General features: G+C 34.9%; 2 protein-coding genes across 2 annotated transcripts in view; one reads left to right on the forward strand and one right to left on the reverse strand.

The window, feature by feature from the left end:
* The window catches only part of LOC114325118 (phospholipase DDHD2), a 323,630-nt gene that overhangs the window by 207,006 nt on the left and 98,406 nt on the right, over positions 1-18,218 (reverse strand). The gene's annotated exons all lie outside the window — the stretch shown is intronic.
* The window catches only part of LOC114325689 (uncharacterized), a 103,654-nt gene that overhangs the window by 53,103 nt on the left and 32,333 nt on the right, over positions 1-18,218 (forward strand). The window contains exons 6-7 of the mRNA XM_028273824.2: positions 9,728-9,967; positions 14,820-15,045. Coding sequence (XP_028129625.1) covers positions 9,728-9,967; positions 14,820-15,045 — 466 coding nt within the window. The remainder of the gene's footprint in view (positions 1-9,727; positions 9,968-14,819; positions 15,046-18,218) is intronic.

The raw sequence follows: 18,218 nt of genomic DNA on the forward strand, positions 1-18,218 counted from the left end.
GCAATAAGGTCCCATTTAAAATTATCGGTCAAAGTTGCTCTGTAACGTCATTTGTCACTATTACGTCATCTGTTATGACTATTTGAGAAGCCTACGTCCGTTAATTTCCTGCCTCCAAATATCCTAAATATCCGAATCAAAATGATAAACAGAATTTTAACAGCGCAGCCGGTGGGAATAAGAAGACGGGAGGTGCCCAAACTAAGGTGGACAGACGGCATAACACGGATGCTGAGAAGATCGGTGTTGCCAAATGAAAAATCCAAGTAAGGGATAGAGTAGAATGGTGCAGAAAGCTTGAGCCAAAAAAGCTTGGCGAGGCCCTTTAATGGCTTTAGCACCGTGATGATGATGATGATTTGCGTCTTAATGATTATATTTTTCGGTTGTTGTTCGTCAATAATTGCTACTACATAATATCCGTTCTCTTTTATAAAATCCTAGAAGCAAAAGTTAAGAGTTGAATTGAGATTTGGATCTCTCGTTGGCCAAGAAAGCACCAAGACCCATTTAAATTGAGAATGTTTTTGGAGGGGCACTTAAACGCTCTGAGTGTGGTATAAAGGTCAACGGGAATACGATAAATAACATTCGTTAAACCGACGACTCCGGAATACTCACATATAACGAACATGATTGTAGAATAGATTCGAGATATAGACAACTAACAGATATAGATAATATAATATATTATGTATATGAAAATGCAACTATGATAGTACAACTAGACAAAAGTACAAATCCCATCCCTATTAAGAGAGGCGTGATACAAGGAGACGTAATATCGCCAAAGCTTTTCAACCTAGCACTAGAAGACGTCTTCAAAAAGACAAATTGGTCAACCTATGGCTTAACGTTAATGGCAAGAAGCTAAACCACCTCAGATTCGCTGACGACATTGTGATTATAGCGAGCTCATTCGAGGAACTGCAAATTATGATGGAGGAACTCGCAGGCAGCTCCCAATACGTCGGCCTGAAAATGAACATGAAGAAAACAAAAATAATGACAAACACAGATGACCCCAGACGTATAACTATAAATGGCAGTGACATAGAAAAAGTCCAGGAATATATCTACCTAGGCCAAATCCTGAAACTTGACAAAGAAAACGTGCAGAAATTATTAGGAGAGCAAGACTAGCATGGGCAGGATTTGGAAAACTTGGTTGGATACTTAGGAACCGCAAAATACCTCAATATTTGAGGACCAAAGTGTTCAACCAGTGCATCCTTCCTATCATGACATGGATGTCAAACCCTAACCAAGGCAAATATGAATAAACTAGCCGCAACAGAAAGAGATATGGAAAGAGCAATGTTAGGTATACGACTGTCAGATAAAAAGAGGAACGACTGGGTAAGATCAAAAACAAAAGTCAAGGATATAACAACAAAAGTTGCCAAACTTAAATGGAGCTTCGCAGGCCACACTGCTAGACAAAAAGACCAACGTTGGAATGCAACGATACAACATTGGAGACCTTACCAAAGTAAACGACCGAGAGGAAGACCACAGATGAGATGGGTTGATGATATTAAAGGAGTAGCCGGAACAAATTTGCTCAGGATAGAGACCGATGGAAGGAGTTGGGAGAGGCCTATGTCCAAACGTGGACGATAGAAGGCTAAGAAGAAGAAGAAGAACGAACATGATATGCAAGTGATGCTAAATAAAAGAAATAATGTAGGAAAAACATACGGCTTGATGATAAATGCAGGAAAAACTAAATACATGGCAATAAAAAACACGACACTTTTAACAGCACAACTGCAAATAATACTCGAGCAAGTGAGAACACTAAAATACTTGGGAATGATCGTGAACGACCAAAGGGACCCTCAACAAGAAATAAAAATACCGTACCGAAAAAGCAGGACAAACTTTTGTTAAATTTAAACCGCTAGTATGGTATGGTCCATATTGTTATACAGCATGGACACATGGACGTTGAAAATATCCTCCATTAAGTTGGAGGCTATCAAAACGTGCACCCCGCGAAGAATATTCTGCATACCATGGACGGATAGGGCGAGAAACGAAGAAGCCTGAAGAAGGGCAAATACTGAAAGAGAATTGCTCAACTTGATCAAGATACGAAAAGTTTAACTAATTACCCAAGGAAATATTGAGCGCAAGTGGGTGGAAAGAATAAAATAAACAGAATAAATATTGAGAGTAAACGAATTTGAAAATAAGTGTCGCAATGTTGTTAATAAGAGCTTTTAAATATTTACGGAGATAAGCACATTACATACACAGAATAATAGACGAGGGCATTTAGCACAAAATAAATCGATTTTTAAATACAGCACCTAGAGACTTGCAACTGCTTGCATTATGTTCAGGATGATGCCAGGAAAAAAGTCTACTATAGGAAAATGGGTGGAAATGCATAATTGCACTTTAAAGTGCATAAACATGTCAAAGTAAGTGTATCACGGACCAGATTTTGTTACTCGCGGGGTTTTGAGGTCGCTGACGACGAATCCGCTATCAAAACCGACAACCGGAGCACCTGGTACCCAAATTGATCCAAACAGATTACTGGGGGGGGGGTTTGGGGTTGCTAAACAAGAATACATCATCAGATCCGATCCACGGTGAACCTGGTGCCCAAAAATTCTCCAAACTCCAGAAGATAACATGCCTTAGCAGTGACCTTGGGCACCAGGTGGTCCGGTGGTCAGTTCTAATGAAGTATTCGTATTTAGTAACCCCAAAAACCGCCTAGTAATCTATTTGCATGCATTTTAGTACCGAAAATCTTCGAAACTCCAGAAGATGACGTTCTTTAGCAGTGACCGTGGGCACCAGGTGCGCTGGGAGTCATTTCTGATGGCGTATTCGTATTCAGCAACCCCGAAAATCTCCCATGTAGTCTGTTTGCATCAATTTAGCGCCGAAATCACTCGAAACTGCAGATGGCGTGATCCTAGACATCAGGTGCTTCGGGTGTCGTTCTGATGGCATATTCGTTTTCAGCAACCCCAAAAAACCCCCAAGAAATCTGTTTGCATCAATTTAATTCCGAAAACTCTCAAAACTCCAGAAGATGACGTTTCTTAGCAGTGACACTGAGCACCAGGTGCTCTGAGGATCGGTTCTGATGGCGTATTCGTGTTCAGCGACTCCAAGAACCTCCAAGTAATATGTTTGCATCAATTTAGTCCCGAAAACCCTCGAACCTTCAGATGACGTGCCTTACCAGTGACCCTGGGTACCAGGTGCTCCGGGGGTCGGATCTGACGGCATAGTCGTGATCAGCAACCCCAAAAACCCCCCAAGTAACAAAATCCCTTAATATGCTTGTTTTGACATGTTTACGCTATTTTGGATGCATTTTATGCACTTTAAAATGCAATTATGCATTTTCACCCATTTTTCTATAGTAGACTCTTTTCCTGACATCCTCCTGAACACAATGCAAAAAGTTGCAAGCCTCTAGTAGAGGCTGTATTTAAAAATAGATTTATTCGGGGGTTTTTAGTGCTAAATGCCCCGGTCTATAAAGGACTCCCAGACAAGAAATTCAATTAAATAGCGGTTTTAATTCCTTAAACATACTTGAAACGAATAAGGAAACTTCTTATAAAAGAAAAATAATGGTAAAATTAAGCAAATATTGAATTATAATATTTACGAATTGTGAATATATTATTTAAAAACTTGTCAAAATATTGTAACTTATTATTTGTTAATCTCATGTAGAGTAGACGGTCAACACTCCTCGTCCAAAGTCTTCATGTAAGATCGCTCTCGCATTGTTTGTTTCGCACAACTTTAATAACCTATTCCAAAATAAAAGCAACTGTCATGATTGCACGCCTCTTTATAAAAATAAACTTGTAATGTTTCCTTACCCTTGACATTCTTCAGAATTCACCGTTCAGAATAGATTTTCACCGGTTTTTATTATAGATACACACTATATTCACTATAGAATTATTTTGAACATATATGTTTCAATATCAACACACAACTGATGTTTTCGTAGAGGAAATGCCCGGTAATAGCAAGTTTATAGTCTTTGACCAGTGCGTCATATAAACATATATCAGAGGTGAACTAGGCTAATAGTCGAAACCTACACTGATCTTAGGAAAATGTGAATCTTCAATATAATATAATGTATTATATGGATACATAACATATATGGATATAGATACACAACATTTATTGCCCCACCGATTTTTATATCCGACTTACAGGGTGTTTTATCGATTTTGCGAATTTATTTCCGGATCCATAACTTTAGAACCACCTTGTACATTTTTTTGATATTTGGTACACACATGTCTCACTTAGAACGCAAACCACCTAACTACTAATCACAAGAGTGATATCCTCCATTAAGTTGGAGGCTATCAAAACGTGCACCCCGCGAAGAATATTCTGCATACCATGGACGGATAGGGCGAGAAACGAAGAAGCCTGAAGAAGGGCAAATACTGAAAGAGAATTGCTCAACTTGATCAAGATACGAAAAGTTTAACTAATTACCCAAGGAAATATTGAGCGCAAGTGGGTGGAAAGAATAAAATAAACAGAATAAATATTGAGAGTAAACGAATTTGAAAATAAGTGTCGCAATGTTGTTAATAAGAGCTTTTAAATATTTACGGAGATAAGCACATTACATACACAGAATAATAGACGAGGGCATTTAGCACAAAATAAATCGATTTTTAAATACAGCACCTAGAGACTTGCAACTGCTTGCATTATGTTCAGGATGATGCCAGGAAAAAAGTCTACTATAGGAAAATGGGTGGAAATGCATAATTGCACTTTAAAGTGCATAAACATGTCAAAGTAAGTGTATCACGGACCAGATTTTGTTACTCGCGGGGTTTTGAGGTCGCTGACGACGAATCCGCTATCAAAACCGACAACCGGAGCACCTGGTACCCAAATTGATCCAAACAGATTACTGGGGGGGGGGGTTTGGGGTTGCTAAACAAGAATACATCATCAGATCCGATCCACGGTGAACCTGGTGCCCAAAAATTCTCCAAACTCCAGAAGATAACATGCCTTAGCAGTGACCTTGGGCACCAGGTGGTCCGGTGGTCAGTTCTAATGAAGTATTCGTATTTAGTAACCCCAAAAACCGCCTAGTAATCTATTTGCATGCATTTTAGTACCGAAAATCTTCGAAACTCCAGAAGATGACGTTCTTTAGCAGTGACCGTGGGCACCAGGTGCGCTGGGAGTCATTTCTGATGGCGTATTCGTATTCAGCAACCCCGAAAATCTCCCATGTAGTCTGTTTGCATCAATTTAGCGCCGAAATCACTCGAAACTGCAGATGGCGTGATCCTAGACATCAGGTGCTTCGGGTGTCGTTCTGATGGCATATTCGTTTTCAGCAACCCCAAAAAACCCCCAAGAAATCTGTTTGCATCAATTTAATTCCGAAAACTCTCAAAACTCCAGAAGATGACGTTTCTTAGCAGTGACACTGAGCACCAGGTGCTCCGAGGATCGGTTCTGACGGCGTATTCGTGTTCAGCGACTCCAAGAACCTCCAAGTAATCTGTTTGCATCAATTTAGTCCCGATAACCCTCGAACCTTCAGATGACGTGCCTTACCAGTGACCCTGGGTACCAGGTGCTCCGGGGGTCGGATCTGACGGCATAGTCGTGATCAGCGACCCCAAAAACCCCCCAAGTAACAAAATCCCTTAATATGCTTGTTTTGACATGTTTACGCTATTTTGGATGCATTTTATGCACTTTAAAATGCAATTATGCATTTTCACCCATTTTTCTATAGTAGACTCTTTTCCTGACATCCTCCTGAACACAATGCAAAAAGTTGCAAGCCTCTAGTAGAGGCTGTATTTAAAAATAGATTTATTCGGGGGTTTTTAGTGCTAAATGCCCCGGTCTATAAAGGACTCCCAGACAAGAAATTCAATTAAATAGCGGTTTTAATTCCTTAAACATACTTGAAACGAATAAGGAAACTTCTTATAAAAGAAAAATAATGGTAAAATTAAGCAAATATTGAATTATAATATTTACGAATTGTGAATATATTATTTAAAAACTTGTCAAAATATTGTAACTTATTATTTGTTAATCTCATGTAGAGTAGACGGTCAACACTCCTCGTCCAAAGTCTTCATGTAAGATCGCTCTCGCATTGTTTGTTTCGCACAACTTTAATAACCTATTCCAAAATAAAAGCAACTGTCATGATTGCACGCCTCTTTATAAGAATAAACTTGTAATGTTTCCTTACCCTTGACATTCTTCAGAATTCACCGTTCAGAATAGATTTTCACCGGTTTTTATTATAGATACACACTATATTCACTATAGAATTATTTTGAACATATATGTTTCAATATCAACACACAACTGATGTTTTCGTAGAGGAAATGCCCGGTAATAGCAAGTTTATAGTCTTTGACCAGTGCGTCATATAAACATATATCAGAGGTGAACTAGGCTAATAGTCGAAACCTACACTGATCTTAGGAAAATGTGAATCTTCAATATAATATAATGTATTATATGGATACATAACATATATGGATATAGATACACAACATTTATTGCCCCACCGATTTTTATATCCGACTTACAGGGTGTTTTATCGATTTTGCGAATTTATTTCCGGATCCATAACTTTAGAACCACCTTGTACATTTTTTTGATATTTGGTACACACATGTCTCACTTAGAACGCAAACCACCTAACTACTAATCACAAGAAAAATCCAGGTCCGGATTATCAAAAAATATAAATTTATTGTGACCTTGAAACAACAACCTGAACGTCAAAATTTTCAAAATCCGTTTGCATATTTGAAAAGAGCACCAAAAACTAAGTTTAATGGTTCGCTTGAATTTTTTGGCAAGACAATTTAATGACTTTAATTTTGAAATTATGTCGAAATTTTGAAGAACTCTGATAACTAACAAAAATTTCGATTTAATTTCAAAAGTAATGTCTTAGTTTCTTGTGCATTTTTTAAATGTGCAAATGGATTTTAAAAATTTCAATATACAGTGTTGTTTCAAGGTAACAATTATTTTATATTTTTTTTGTTAATCCGGACCTGGATTTTTCTTGTGATTGGTAAGCGGGTCGTTCCAATGTAGTACATAAGTATTGATTATTTTTAAAATGAGTATTTATTCATTTACTTTAATGTTTTATTATTAAAAGGTAATAATACCTGCATCAGAGTTTGTAAAAATTTCAATATATTTAATTTCAAAATTAAAGTTATTAAACTTTCGGTGCAAAAAATTAAAGCTAACATATTATACACTTAGTCTTTTGTGCTAATTTCAAATGTGCAAACGGATTTTAAAAATTTCAATATACAAGGTGTTGTTTCAAGGTCACAATTACTTTATATTTTTTTGTTAACCGGACCTGGATTTTCGTGTTATTACTAAGTGGGTCCAATGAAGTAAATAAGTATTGATTATTTTTAAAATGAGTATTTATTCATTAATTTAATTAAACCGGCTTTTTAATCTAAGAGTTCTTAAAAATTTTAGTATAATTTCAAAATTAAAGTCTTTAAATTGTCTGGCCAAAAAATTGAAGCGAACCATTAAACTTAGTTTTTTGTGCTCTTTTCAAATTTGCAAACGAATTTTGAAAATTTCGATATACAGGGTGTTATTTCAAGGTCACAATTAATTTATACTTTTTGTTAATCCAGACCTGGATTTTTCTTGTGATCAGTAGTTGAGTGGTTTCGGTTCTACATGAGACATATTATGTGCACCAAATATCAAAAAAATATACAAGGTAGTTCTAAAGTTGAGGACCCAGAAAGAAATGGGCAAAATTGATAAACTCGCTAACTCTGTTATAAAAATCGGTGGGGTAATAAATGTTGTATATTATCTAGAACAGCTTCAGTGACTCTATTCGCCATTCAAGTATTTCCGTTTTCCAATGAAACACCCTGTATAAGTTGGTCATAGATTTTGGCCTAAATATATAAGGAAACATGTGAGAATAGTACCCAAACCGGAAAGTAGTTAATAATAAAAACATAATTACATTAATATAATATATGATATCATCCACTAATAAATATGAGGCAAAACATGGGCAAACATTAAAATGTACACTATCACAATGTGTCATATTATTTATTACCCATTACGCCTCTGATTTGTGTTAAAGATATGACCTTTATATTAACAATTTTATATAATTCCAATAAAAATTTAACTCTGACGTAACTTTCTTTTCAGATAAATTTATATCTGAAAATATATATACTCTAAATATTGATGTATTTCTGGTGCAATGTTATTCAATTAAACGAACACAACACTCGGACTGGTATGATAGAAAATATCAGTGTTTTGAGAATATTACAAGGACTGTATGTAAAATCTGAGTAAAACCAACATTGCGTTGCATTTTTAACGACTATAATTTCATGGGTTTTTAAAATAACGTTATTACTTAATTGGTTCATCACCTTCATCTTTGTACTCTCTCCCCCATGGACGTTGATAACCATATATTTTAAAAAATTTTCTGTCTTTGGCGAATGGAGATCAGTATATTAGTACCTGTTTACAAAAACAAGGGAGATATAATATACAACAATGTACAAACTACAGGGCTATAAAACTACTTAGTCACACCATGAAAATATGGGGATATTATCACCAGTTACAGTAAATATGTAAATATTGTAGGAAATATGTATGCAGGAGTAACAATTAGTGTTAGGACAGGTGTGGGAGAGACTGATAAATTTCATGTGAAAGTAGGATTACACCATGGTTCGGTTCTTAGTCCTTATTTAGTCTCATTAGTTTTGGATCAGATAACAGCGAACAGAATAAAAACTGGAATAGTGGAAACAAGCTCTTAGGAAGAAGGTTTCAAACTTAGTAGAACAAAACAGACTATTTGGAATGTTCATTTAAAAATGGAGATCCTACAAATAAAAGGATATCTTTGGACGGTGAAATTACGAACAACGAATACATCGTGGGCGTACTGGGAAAATCCACTAACTCACAAAAGTAAAGTTTTGAGAAAAACGCATTTAAACATTATTATACCTTATGGCTTACCTCTTAAAAATCGGTTACATTAGCTGTTTAAGTTTTGGTACCTGGATATGATTTTGAAGGATGTTAACCACAGGTGGTGTGCACATACATGTACATAAAAATGTTTGAAAAAACATTATTTTATTCATTAAAACTTAGAAAAAGATGGAGTTAGTTGATTTTCTTTGCCATTGAATGTACCGATTTAAGCACGGTGGATGACGAATTTGGAGATATACGATTTTTCCTGTTAACATATTGATGTTTGTGGATTTAATGGTATTAAAATGTCAAAATTGAAAAAAATGGAGTTAGTGGATTTTCCTAGTAGGGCCACGACATGTGGCGGAAATAAAAAAGCGTAGATGGAATAGTGGAGTGACGAAAAAGATAAATTTAAGTTTTCTTCCATATTGTTTCCACAATTGCTTCCAAATTTACTAATCATATCCATTTTCTGGTTGATTTGCAAAAATATAGATGTGAAGGAAACGTATTAACAAGTTGTATCCAAGTAGTCTCGTGCTACTGCAAATTTTGGAAATCATACAAATATAGATGTATTCATTCAAATACAAATAATGAAAAACAATTTTATTTTCCTAAAAATACTATTATTATTAAATTAATTTATCATTCAAATTATTACTAATTAATTTTTACTGTTTCGCAGATAACGCACCTCAAAACAAAATGAAAATATTGAAGTTGGATTTTACCGGAGATTTAGGATCAGTTGAAAATATTAGTTTTTTCAGTAATGATGGACGAATATTGTCCAACAATCTAAAATATACTATAATGAAAAATCTGTTAGTCATAAAAAACAACAAACGCAAACAACTAGATATTGAACTCACCAATGTAACGCAAAAATCGTTCCAAGTACAAGTGGAAGGAACTGATGGGAAAGGTATAAAATTTATTAACTGTTATTAGGTATACAGTGTGTCAATGTGGTCAATTTGAAAAGTTGCCACCCCCTATAATTTGGTCCCTATAGAAAATCTAAAAATATGCAAAAACACGTCAAATTTATTTGTGAGGGGGACATTTTGTAGACCAGTTTTCAACTAAATTACACTAACCCTCTAGCGGGGGCGGACACAACCCCCAAAATCTTTAGTGGAAAGGGGGTTGAGGGATACCTCATTTTGAAGGTCATTAAATTACCTTTTCAAAAATACCACATGCCTTATGTTTCTTTTCAGTACTTTTGGAAAAATCTTGGACTCAATACTCTAAAAAATTTTGGAGTTCTGAACTCTATACTTAATATCTTTACGGTTTTACTTGATTTTTCCAAAAATACCCCAAAAAAAAATTCAATTTGGAGTTCAATACTCCAAAAAAATTTTGGAGTTCTGAACTCGATATTTAATTTTATTAAAATTAATTATAAAAAAATTAAAATTACTGAAAAGAAATATAATGTATGTGGTATTTTTGAAAAGGTAATCGAACGACCTTTAAAATGAGGTATCACTCAACCCCCATTTCCATTAAAGATTTTGGGGGTTGTGTCCGCCCCCGCTAGAGGGTTAGTGTAATTTAGTTGAAAACTGGTCTATAAAATGTCTCCCTCACAAATAAATTTGACGTGTTTTTGTATATTTTTAGATTTTCTATAGGGACCAAATTATAGGGGTGGCAACTTTTTAAATTGACACCCTATATAATATTCAAGCCCGTCAGATTATCGTGATCTCCACAATCAAGTTCCAGTTATCTGTTACATAATGAAATTATCTTTATATATATACAAGTGGTCGAACGAAAACGATACAGTCATTATCAGAAACTAAATTTTTGAAAAATCCAGCGGCAGCTAAATTTACAGAGACCGTACTGTGTTAAATAGTAATTTTTGAATAACTACTAACTTTCGTCACTATTTGGTGACTTCTTCCGGAGAAAACTGTAAATTTATTCATTTTAGATATGCACAACCGTTAAATATTTCATTACTTACAACTATAAGAGTAATAATTTAAATTTGTTTAACATTACCTTGAACATTGATTTGGGAAATGACAGATTTTATTTTGACATATTTGGGAGTTATGGTAACTGCAATACATTTTATTTTAATAGAATGTTGTCTAATATTGAAAATTTTTAGTGAATATGTGAAAGTAAACAAGCGAAAGTATTTACGAAATTTTAAGGTGGAAAGGTAATAGTAGAAAAGTGAGAAAGGACCTGCAGTATGTTAAATTGATTTATAAAATGTAATTTGGACAAAGAAGGAGAAAAGATAGAAATAGTAGGAGAACAATGGGGAAAATTTAGAAATGCTGTGATAAATACAGCAAAACTAGTATATAGGGCCACAATAAATAATAGGACAAAGAAACGGACACCATGGTGGAATAAGGAGGTAAAAATCGAAATAAAAGAAAAGAAAAAATTGTAGAAAGAATACCTACAAGACAAAACGAAACAAACATATGAAAAATACAGGGAATAACAGCCAAAGAAATAGTCAAAATTGTGAAAATGAAAAGCTGGGACAAATTCGGAGAAAAAAAAAATGGAAGAAAACAGTAAAGAAAATTTAAAATTGTTTTATAGAACACTGAAAAACCTACGAATAAAAAAAAAGAAATAAAATTTAATGACCAATAACGAGACAATATTAACTGATGACAAAGATATAATGGAAAGACGGAGAGAACATTTCGAACAACTGTTAAACGGAAAGCAAGAAAAAGCAAAGGAAAATGAAAACAACGTAATTGGCGGATCAGAGGAAAACACAGAGAAAACAGAAGTTATACAGGAAGAACATCTAGAGGGAGCAATAGGAATGCAAAACTCCCGAGAGCGGTGAAGTTAATCCAGAGATGTTGAAATATATAGGAGATAATTAAAGAAAAGATATTATACATCCTAAATTTAATATGGAAGAATAAAATAATGCCTAGAGATTGGTCAAATGCAATAATTGTACCAAAGGGCAAGAAGGGAAACACAAGAGGCTGTCATAACTGTAGAGGCTTATCCCTATTATGTGCAGCAAAATTTTACGAAATAATAATAGAAAAAAAAAATTAGGATAAAAATAGAACATAAATTACAGGACATAGGTAAACAACAAGTAATAGAGAAAGCAAGAAACATAAAGAAGTATAAATGACAAAATGTCGAAACCCAAAAGACTCAATTTTCAAACAAATAAATGTTTAAAAATAATAAAATCTTTGGATTTCTTAATTCGGAAACAGATTCTTTCTTATACCTATTCCCACCCTTCTAAAAATTGCAAGGAATAAAGGGTGATGAATGTAGAGACATGGGGGGTCTACATAGTTGCACTCCACAGCATATCAATTCACCGAGGTAAAGATCAACAAATCTGCTTCCTAGTACTCAATACGTGAGTAATAACGCAGGTAGATATAAGGTATTATATTTAATTTCGATTCAGAGATCATTACCATCTTTCTATGGACCATTTAGAACTCTTTTGTTCTCATCAGGAAAGCACTGTAATGATGCTCTGAATCGAAAAATAAACACCCTTACCATTCATGCCAATTACAAAATATAATTAACATTAAGACGCGATAGCGACCTCTATTAACAAAATGTCGAAACCCAAAAGACTCCATTTTCAAACAAATAAATGTTTAAAAATAATAAAATCTTTGGATTTCTTAATTCGGAAACAGATTCTCTCTTATACCTATTCCCATCCTTCTAAAAATTGCAAGGAATAAAGGGTGATGAATGTAGAGACATGGGGAGTCTACATAGTTGCACTCCACAACATATCAATTCACTGAGGTAAAAATCAACAAATCTGCTTCCTGCTTCCTAGTACTCAATACGTGAGTAAAAACGCAGGTAGATAAAAGGCATTATATTTAATTTCGATTCAGAGATCATTACCATCTTTCTATGGACCATTTCGAACTCTTTTGTTCTCCATAGGAAATGGTCCATAGAAAGATGGTAATGATTTCTGTATCGAAATTAAATATAATGCCTTTTATCTACCTGCGTTTTTACTCACGTATTGAGTACTAGGAAGAAGATTTGTTGATCTTTACCTCGGTGAATTGATAGGTTGTGGAGTGCAACTATGTAGACTCCCCATGTCTCTACATTCATCACCCTTTATTCCTTGCAATTTTTAGAAGGATGGGAATAGGTATAAGAGAGAATCTGTTTCCGAATTAAGAAATCCAAAGATTTTATTATTTTTAAACATTTATTTGTTTGAAAATGGAATCTTTTGGGTTTCGACATTTTGTTAATAGAGGTCGCTATCGCGTCTTAATGTTAATTATATTTTGTAATTAATTGGCATGAATGGCAAGGGTGTTTATTTTTCGATTCAGAGCATCATTACAGTGCTTTCCTGATGAGAACAAAAGAGTTCGAAATGGTCCATAGAAAGATGGTAATGATCTCTGAATCGAAATTAAATATAATGCCTTTTATCTACCTGCGTTTTTACTCACGTATTGAGTACTAGGAAGCAGATTTGTTGATCTTTACCTCGGTGAATTGATATGTTGTGGAGTGCAACTATGTAGACTCCCCATGTCTCTACATTCATCACCCTTTATTCCTTGCAATTTTTAGAAGGATGGGAATAGGTATAAGAGGGAATCTGTTTCCGAATTAAGAAATCCAAAGATTTTATTATTTTTAAACATTTATTTGTTTGAAAATGGAATCTTTTGGGTTTCGACATTTTGTTAATAGAGGTCGCTATCGCGTCTTAATGTTAATTATATTTTGTAATTGGCATGAATGGCAAGGGTGTTTATTTTTCGATTCAGAGCATCATTACAGTGCTTTCCTGATGAGAACAAAAGAGTTCGAAATGGTCCATAGAAAGATGGTAATGATCTCTGAATCGAAATTAAATATAATGCCTTTTATCTGAGTATAAATGAGTTTTATAGACATGGAAAAGCATTTGATTCAATCGAAAGGAAAACTATGGGGAGCCTGAAAAAGGAATAAGTAAACGAAAACCTGATAGAAGCAACTTGAGTACCTATATGAAAACAATAAATACAAGGTGAACACAAAATATGCAAGCGCAATCATCTGCAACAACGCAAGGAGTTACATAAGGATGTAGTTTAAGCCTAGTACTTTTTATAGCTAAATAGATGAGATAGTGAAATAATATAAGAAAACGTTAAAAACTTGTTCGTCAATATTTAGACCAAAATTTTCCACGGCATTGAATTGGGAGAAGACGCACCATCGAATGAACTCTTCGGTCACCAGATTGACCTGCCCTGAATTTTTTTGCGGGGAAACCTTAAAAGTAAAATCTATAGGTGTATTCGCGGAGCAAATCCTGAACTTACCCAGAGGGAGAACGCCTGCGCATTACAAAATTGGCCTGAACACCTCATTCGCAGGCGTTCTGAACACCACCCGTACCTCTGGAAGATTTACGTCAATGAAATGTCAACGAACACCTACGAATCACTCCACAAATCCTTCGGAACGTGGAAGAATGTTTCGAACAAACCTTTATCATTTTAGGGATGACCGAGGTCATCAGGTTCACCATTTGGTCAACTAAGAAATAAGTAACCAGCTAAAACTATTAATTTTAAAATGTATTTTCTTAATAAATCAAATAAAAGTATTGGACCGCATTTAAAAATTTAAAGACTAATTTATAGGGAATCAAACCTATTATCTTATTTCAACTCCCATTGCTTCTGTTTCGTTTTCGTCCGGCCGTACATTTCAAAAAGTTAAAAAATGCATATTTATTTTATTTTAAGGCAATCGTTTTTCTCGGTTAACCTATGTGAATGACTACAGTTCAAATAATATATTTCCTCAACCTGTGCTATCAGTAGATGTAGGAGTAAGTTCAGAGCTTATCATCCCTAATAGTAAAACGGCTGTAATTACATTTGAAGTGACGAACTTGAGAAATTCAGCAGCTGACACCCGATTCTACTGTAAAGATGAGAAGTCTATTCTTGGTAGTATGCAGCCTTACAGGTAAAATAAGAATATTTTAATTTTAATTAACATATTAATATTTTATTAATTTATAATTTACAACAAAGTTGTAGGTAGTCTGTACAACTGCAGTTAACTGATACACCAGAAAACACGATTCAACGAAAAATGGGAAAATTCTGTCACAACTAGAGGATATGCTTTGCAATGATCACATGATCCTAGGAAACGAATGCCTTATAATTTTGATATAGAAATTTTTTCTACATGCATAGCCGTATAACCAACGCAACTTCCAGATATCCATATACTGAGAATGCAATATCTTTTGTTCTCTGTCTCTTGCTTCCTGCTCCCCAAATACTTATCATATTGCCACGATTTGAAACAAATCGTGGTAATCAGACAATCAGAGAAACTTTTAGTTTTGAAGCCATGATAGAATATTATCACTAGCGAGTCCACATTATATACATAATGGATTTCTACGGCTGTCGCCGCCTCTCCATACCCAGCTTCCAATTTTTTCTATCGTAACACATATCTTCATCTATGTAACTGCCTCGAATCCATTGCCAACTGAATATTGTCCCTCCAGCTTCTCCGTGGAAGTTCTCTTCTTCTTCTCGCCGGTGCAGTGGGACCCACTCTAATATTTTTCTCGGCCAGCGAGTCTCATTCATTCTTTTAACGTGACCGAACCATGTCAGCTGCCTCTTTTCAATATCGTCTATTATAGTTTTTTCCACCTTCATACGTTCTCTAATTGTTTCATTTCTTACATGTTCCAATCTCGAAACCTGACAACTTCTCCTCAAAAAGTCCATTTCTGTACTAAGTAGCTTCTTTTTATTTCTTGCACTTATGTCCCAAACTTCTGCAACGTAGATTGTAGCGCTCTTCATTATACTTTCATATATCCTTCTCTATGTTTCCTTCCTGATCTTTTTGTTCCATAAAATTGAATTGAGGGATCTAGTGATGCTTCTACCTTTATTGATCCTGTGTTGTTTTCATCTTCACTATTTCCTCGTTTGTTAAATATAGCTCCCAGATATTTGCATTGTTTAACACCAACAATATGTCCTTGTTCCAATGGTAGGTTTTCAATGTCTTCGTTTCCCACTATGAAGTATTCTGACTTATCCATATTTATTACTATTCCTGCTTGTTGGTAATGTTCATTTAGCTTCTGTATCATATAGCTTAGGTCATCTTGATCTTGGGCTATAACAACTTGGTCGTCCGCAAGGTATAATGTAAATAGGGAGTCGTTTCCCACTTTCAGTCCCATCGGTTTTACTGCTTTTGTCTACCTTTCTAAGGATTGGAGTATTTTACGGAGATATATTTTAAGGAGAGTGAGAGATAGACAACATCCTTGTCGGAGGCCTTTTGAAGTATTAAATGCTCCAGTGAAATTTTTGCCGTTTTTGATTCTGGTGTTAGTGGTCTCGTATAACATTTTAGTTGCTTTTATGAGTTTTCCTTCGATACCGATGCCTTTCTTGACTTCCATAGTTCTATTATGGGAACACGATAAGAGCGAAGTGGGTTTCCTGATTTCTCTGTATTCTTTTTCTAGTGCTATTTTTAAAGTGAAGAGATTGTCTACCGTTGAACGTCCCGCACGAAAGCCAGCTTGTTCTTCAGCTTGTTTTCCTTGAATTTCTTGCTCTACTTCATTTCTGAATATCCTGAAGTATAATCTTCCAATCGTGCTGATGACTGCGATTCCCCTATAGTTTTTGGGGTTATTTTTAGGCCCCTTCTTATGTATGGGAGTAATATGTGATGTTAGCCATTCATCTGGTACTTTTTCTCCATTCAGACATCTTTCGAAAAGTTTTTTAAGCATATCCCATAGTTTGGGTAGTCCATATTTTATTAATTCAGGATTAATTCCTCCAGCTCCGGGATTTCATAGTTTTAATAGCTTCTTCAACTTTGCTTTTATCTAGTTCTATTTCGTGTTCTCTCTGTATATTATTCTCTTTTTCTTATATTCTTGTTATGTATTGTGGTCGTTTTTCTACTAATAATTTCTTAAAATGTTGTTCCCACTCGGTATAAGATATACTCTTAATTGTGGGCCCGCCTGTATGTGATGTTCTGACATTTTTTATCACCTTCCATGCTTCTGAACTCCTAGTTCCTCCTAATTGTTGATATATGTATTCACATTTTTTTATCCAGGTTGCGTTTTTTCTTTTAACCACTTCTCTTTTTACTTCTCTATTTAGGTCCCTGTATTGTTGTTGAATCTCAATGTTTTCCTGATTTTGTAGACGTTGTAGGTGAAGTTGTTTTTTCTTCTCTATTTTCTTCTCCATATCTTTATCCCACCATTCTGGTTTCTTTCCGTTTTCTAAGTTTCCTAGTGCTTCTTGTGCTGCTTGTTTTATGCATGTTTTTATGTGATTATATTCTTCTTCGGTTGTTCTTTGTTCTTGATTTAGTGTTTGTTCAAGTCTGTTACGGTACAGATATTGTGTACTTTCATGTTGTAAGCTGTTAATATTATATTTTTCTATTTCTGGATCATATGAATTCATTTTATGTTCTTTTTCTTCTAAGTTATTTTGTTTCGGTACAAATGGAACATACATTTTACCGATTACTAAGCAGTCCCCTCTGAAAGCTCTAACATCCTGGACGCTAAATTTTGCATTTTGTCTCGAGATTAGATAGTCAATGATTGACTTAAGTCCACGTGTATGTTGGTACCAGGTAAATTTATGGATATCTTCATGTTCAAAGAATGTGTTGTATATTTTAAGTTAATACTCCTCGCATAGATTAATCAATCTTATCCCATTGTCGTTAATTCTCTCTTCTCCATATTTTCCTACCACATTGTTCAATCAGAAATAATTAGACCAGCCTTGGAAAATAACCGTTCGCAAGACACTGACGTTCCAATGACACTAAGGCGTTCTTGAGCTACTTGTGCATGATAAGGAAAAATATATTTATTTTCTCTCCACCATTTTAACGGAGCTTCATTTCGCGGCAACCGATCGCATTCCCTAAATCTTTGCATTTCTATTATTGCTCTGCTTGTCGTAGTGCCTCGTGGTTGATCCTGCGATCTCATATGTCATCCGGATCTGCAGATGTTTTCTCAAGTTCTAATAAAATTTGAGTCGCAGTTCCTTTATCTTTTTGTTCAATTCCAAGTTTTTCTGCAATAAGAGCGATTCTATTTTCTT

Source organism: Diabrotica virgifera, chromosome 10, assembly GCF_917563875.1.
Source record: "Diabrotica virgifera virgifera chromosome 10, PGI_DIABVI_V3a".
NCBI lineage: Eukaryota > Metazoa > Arthropoda > Insecta > Coleoptera > Chrysomelidae > Diabrotica > Diabrotica virgifera.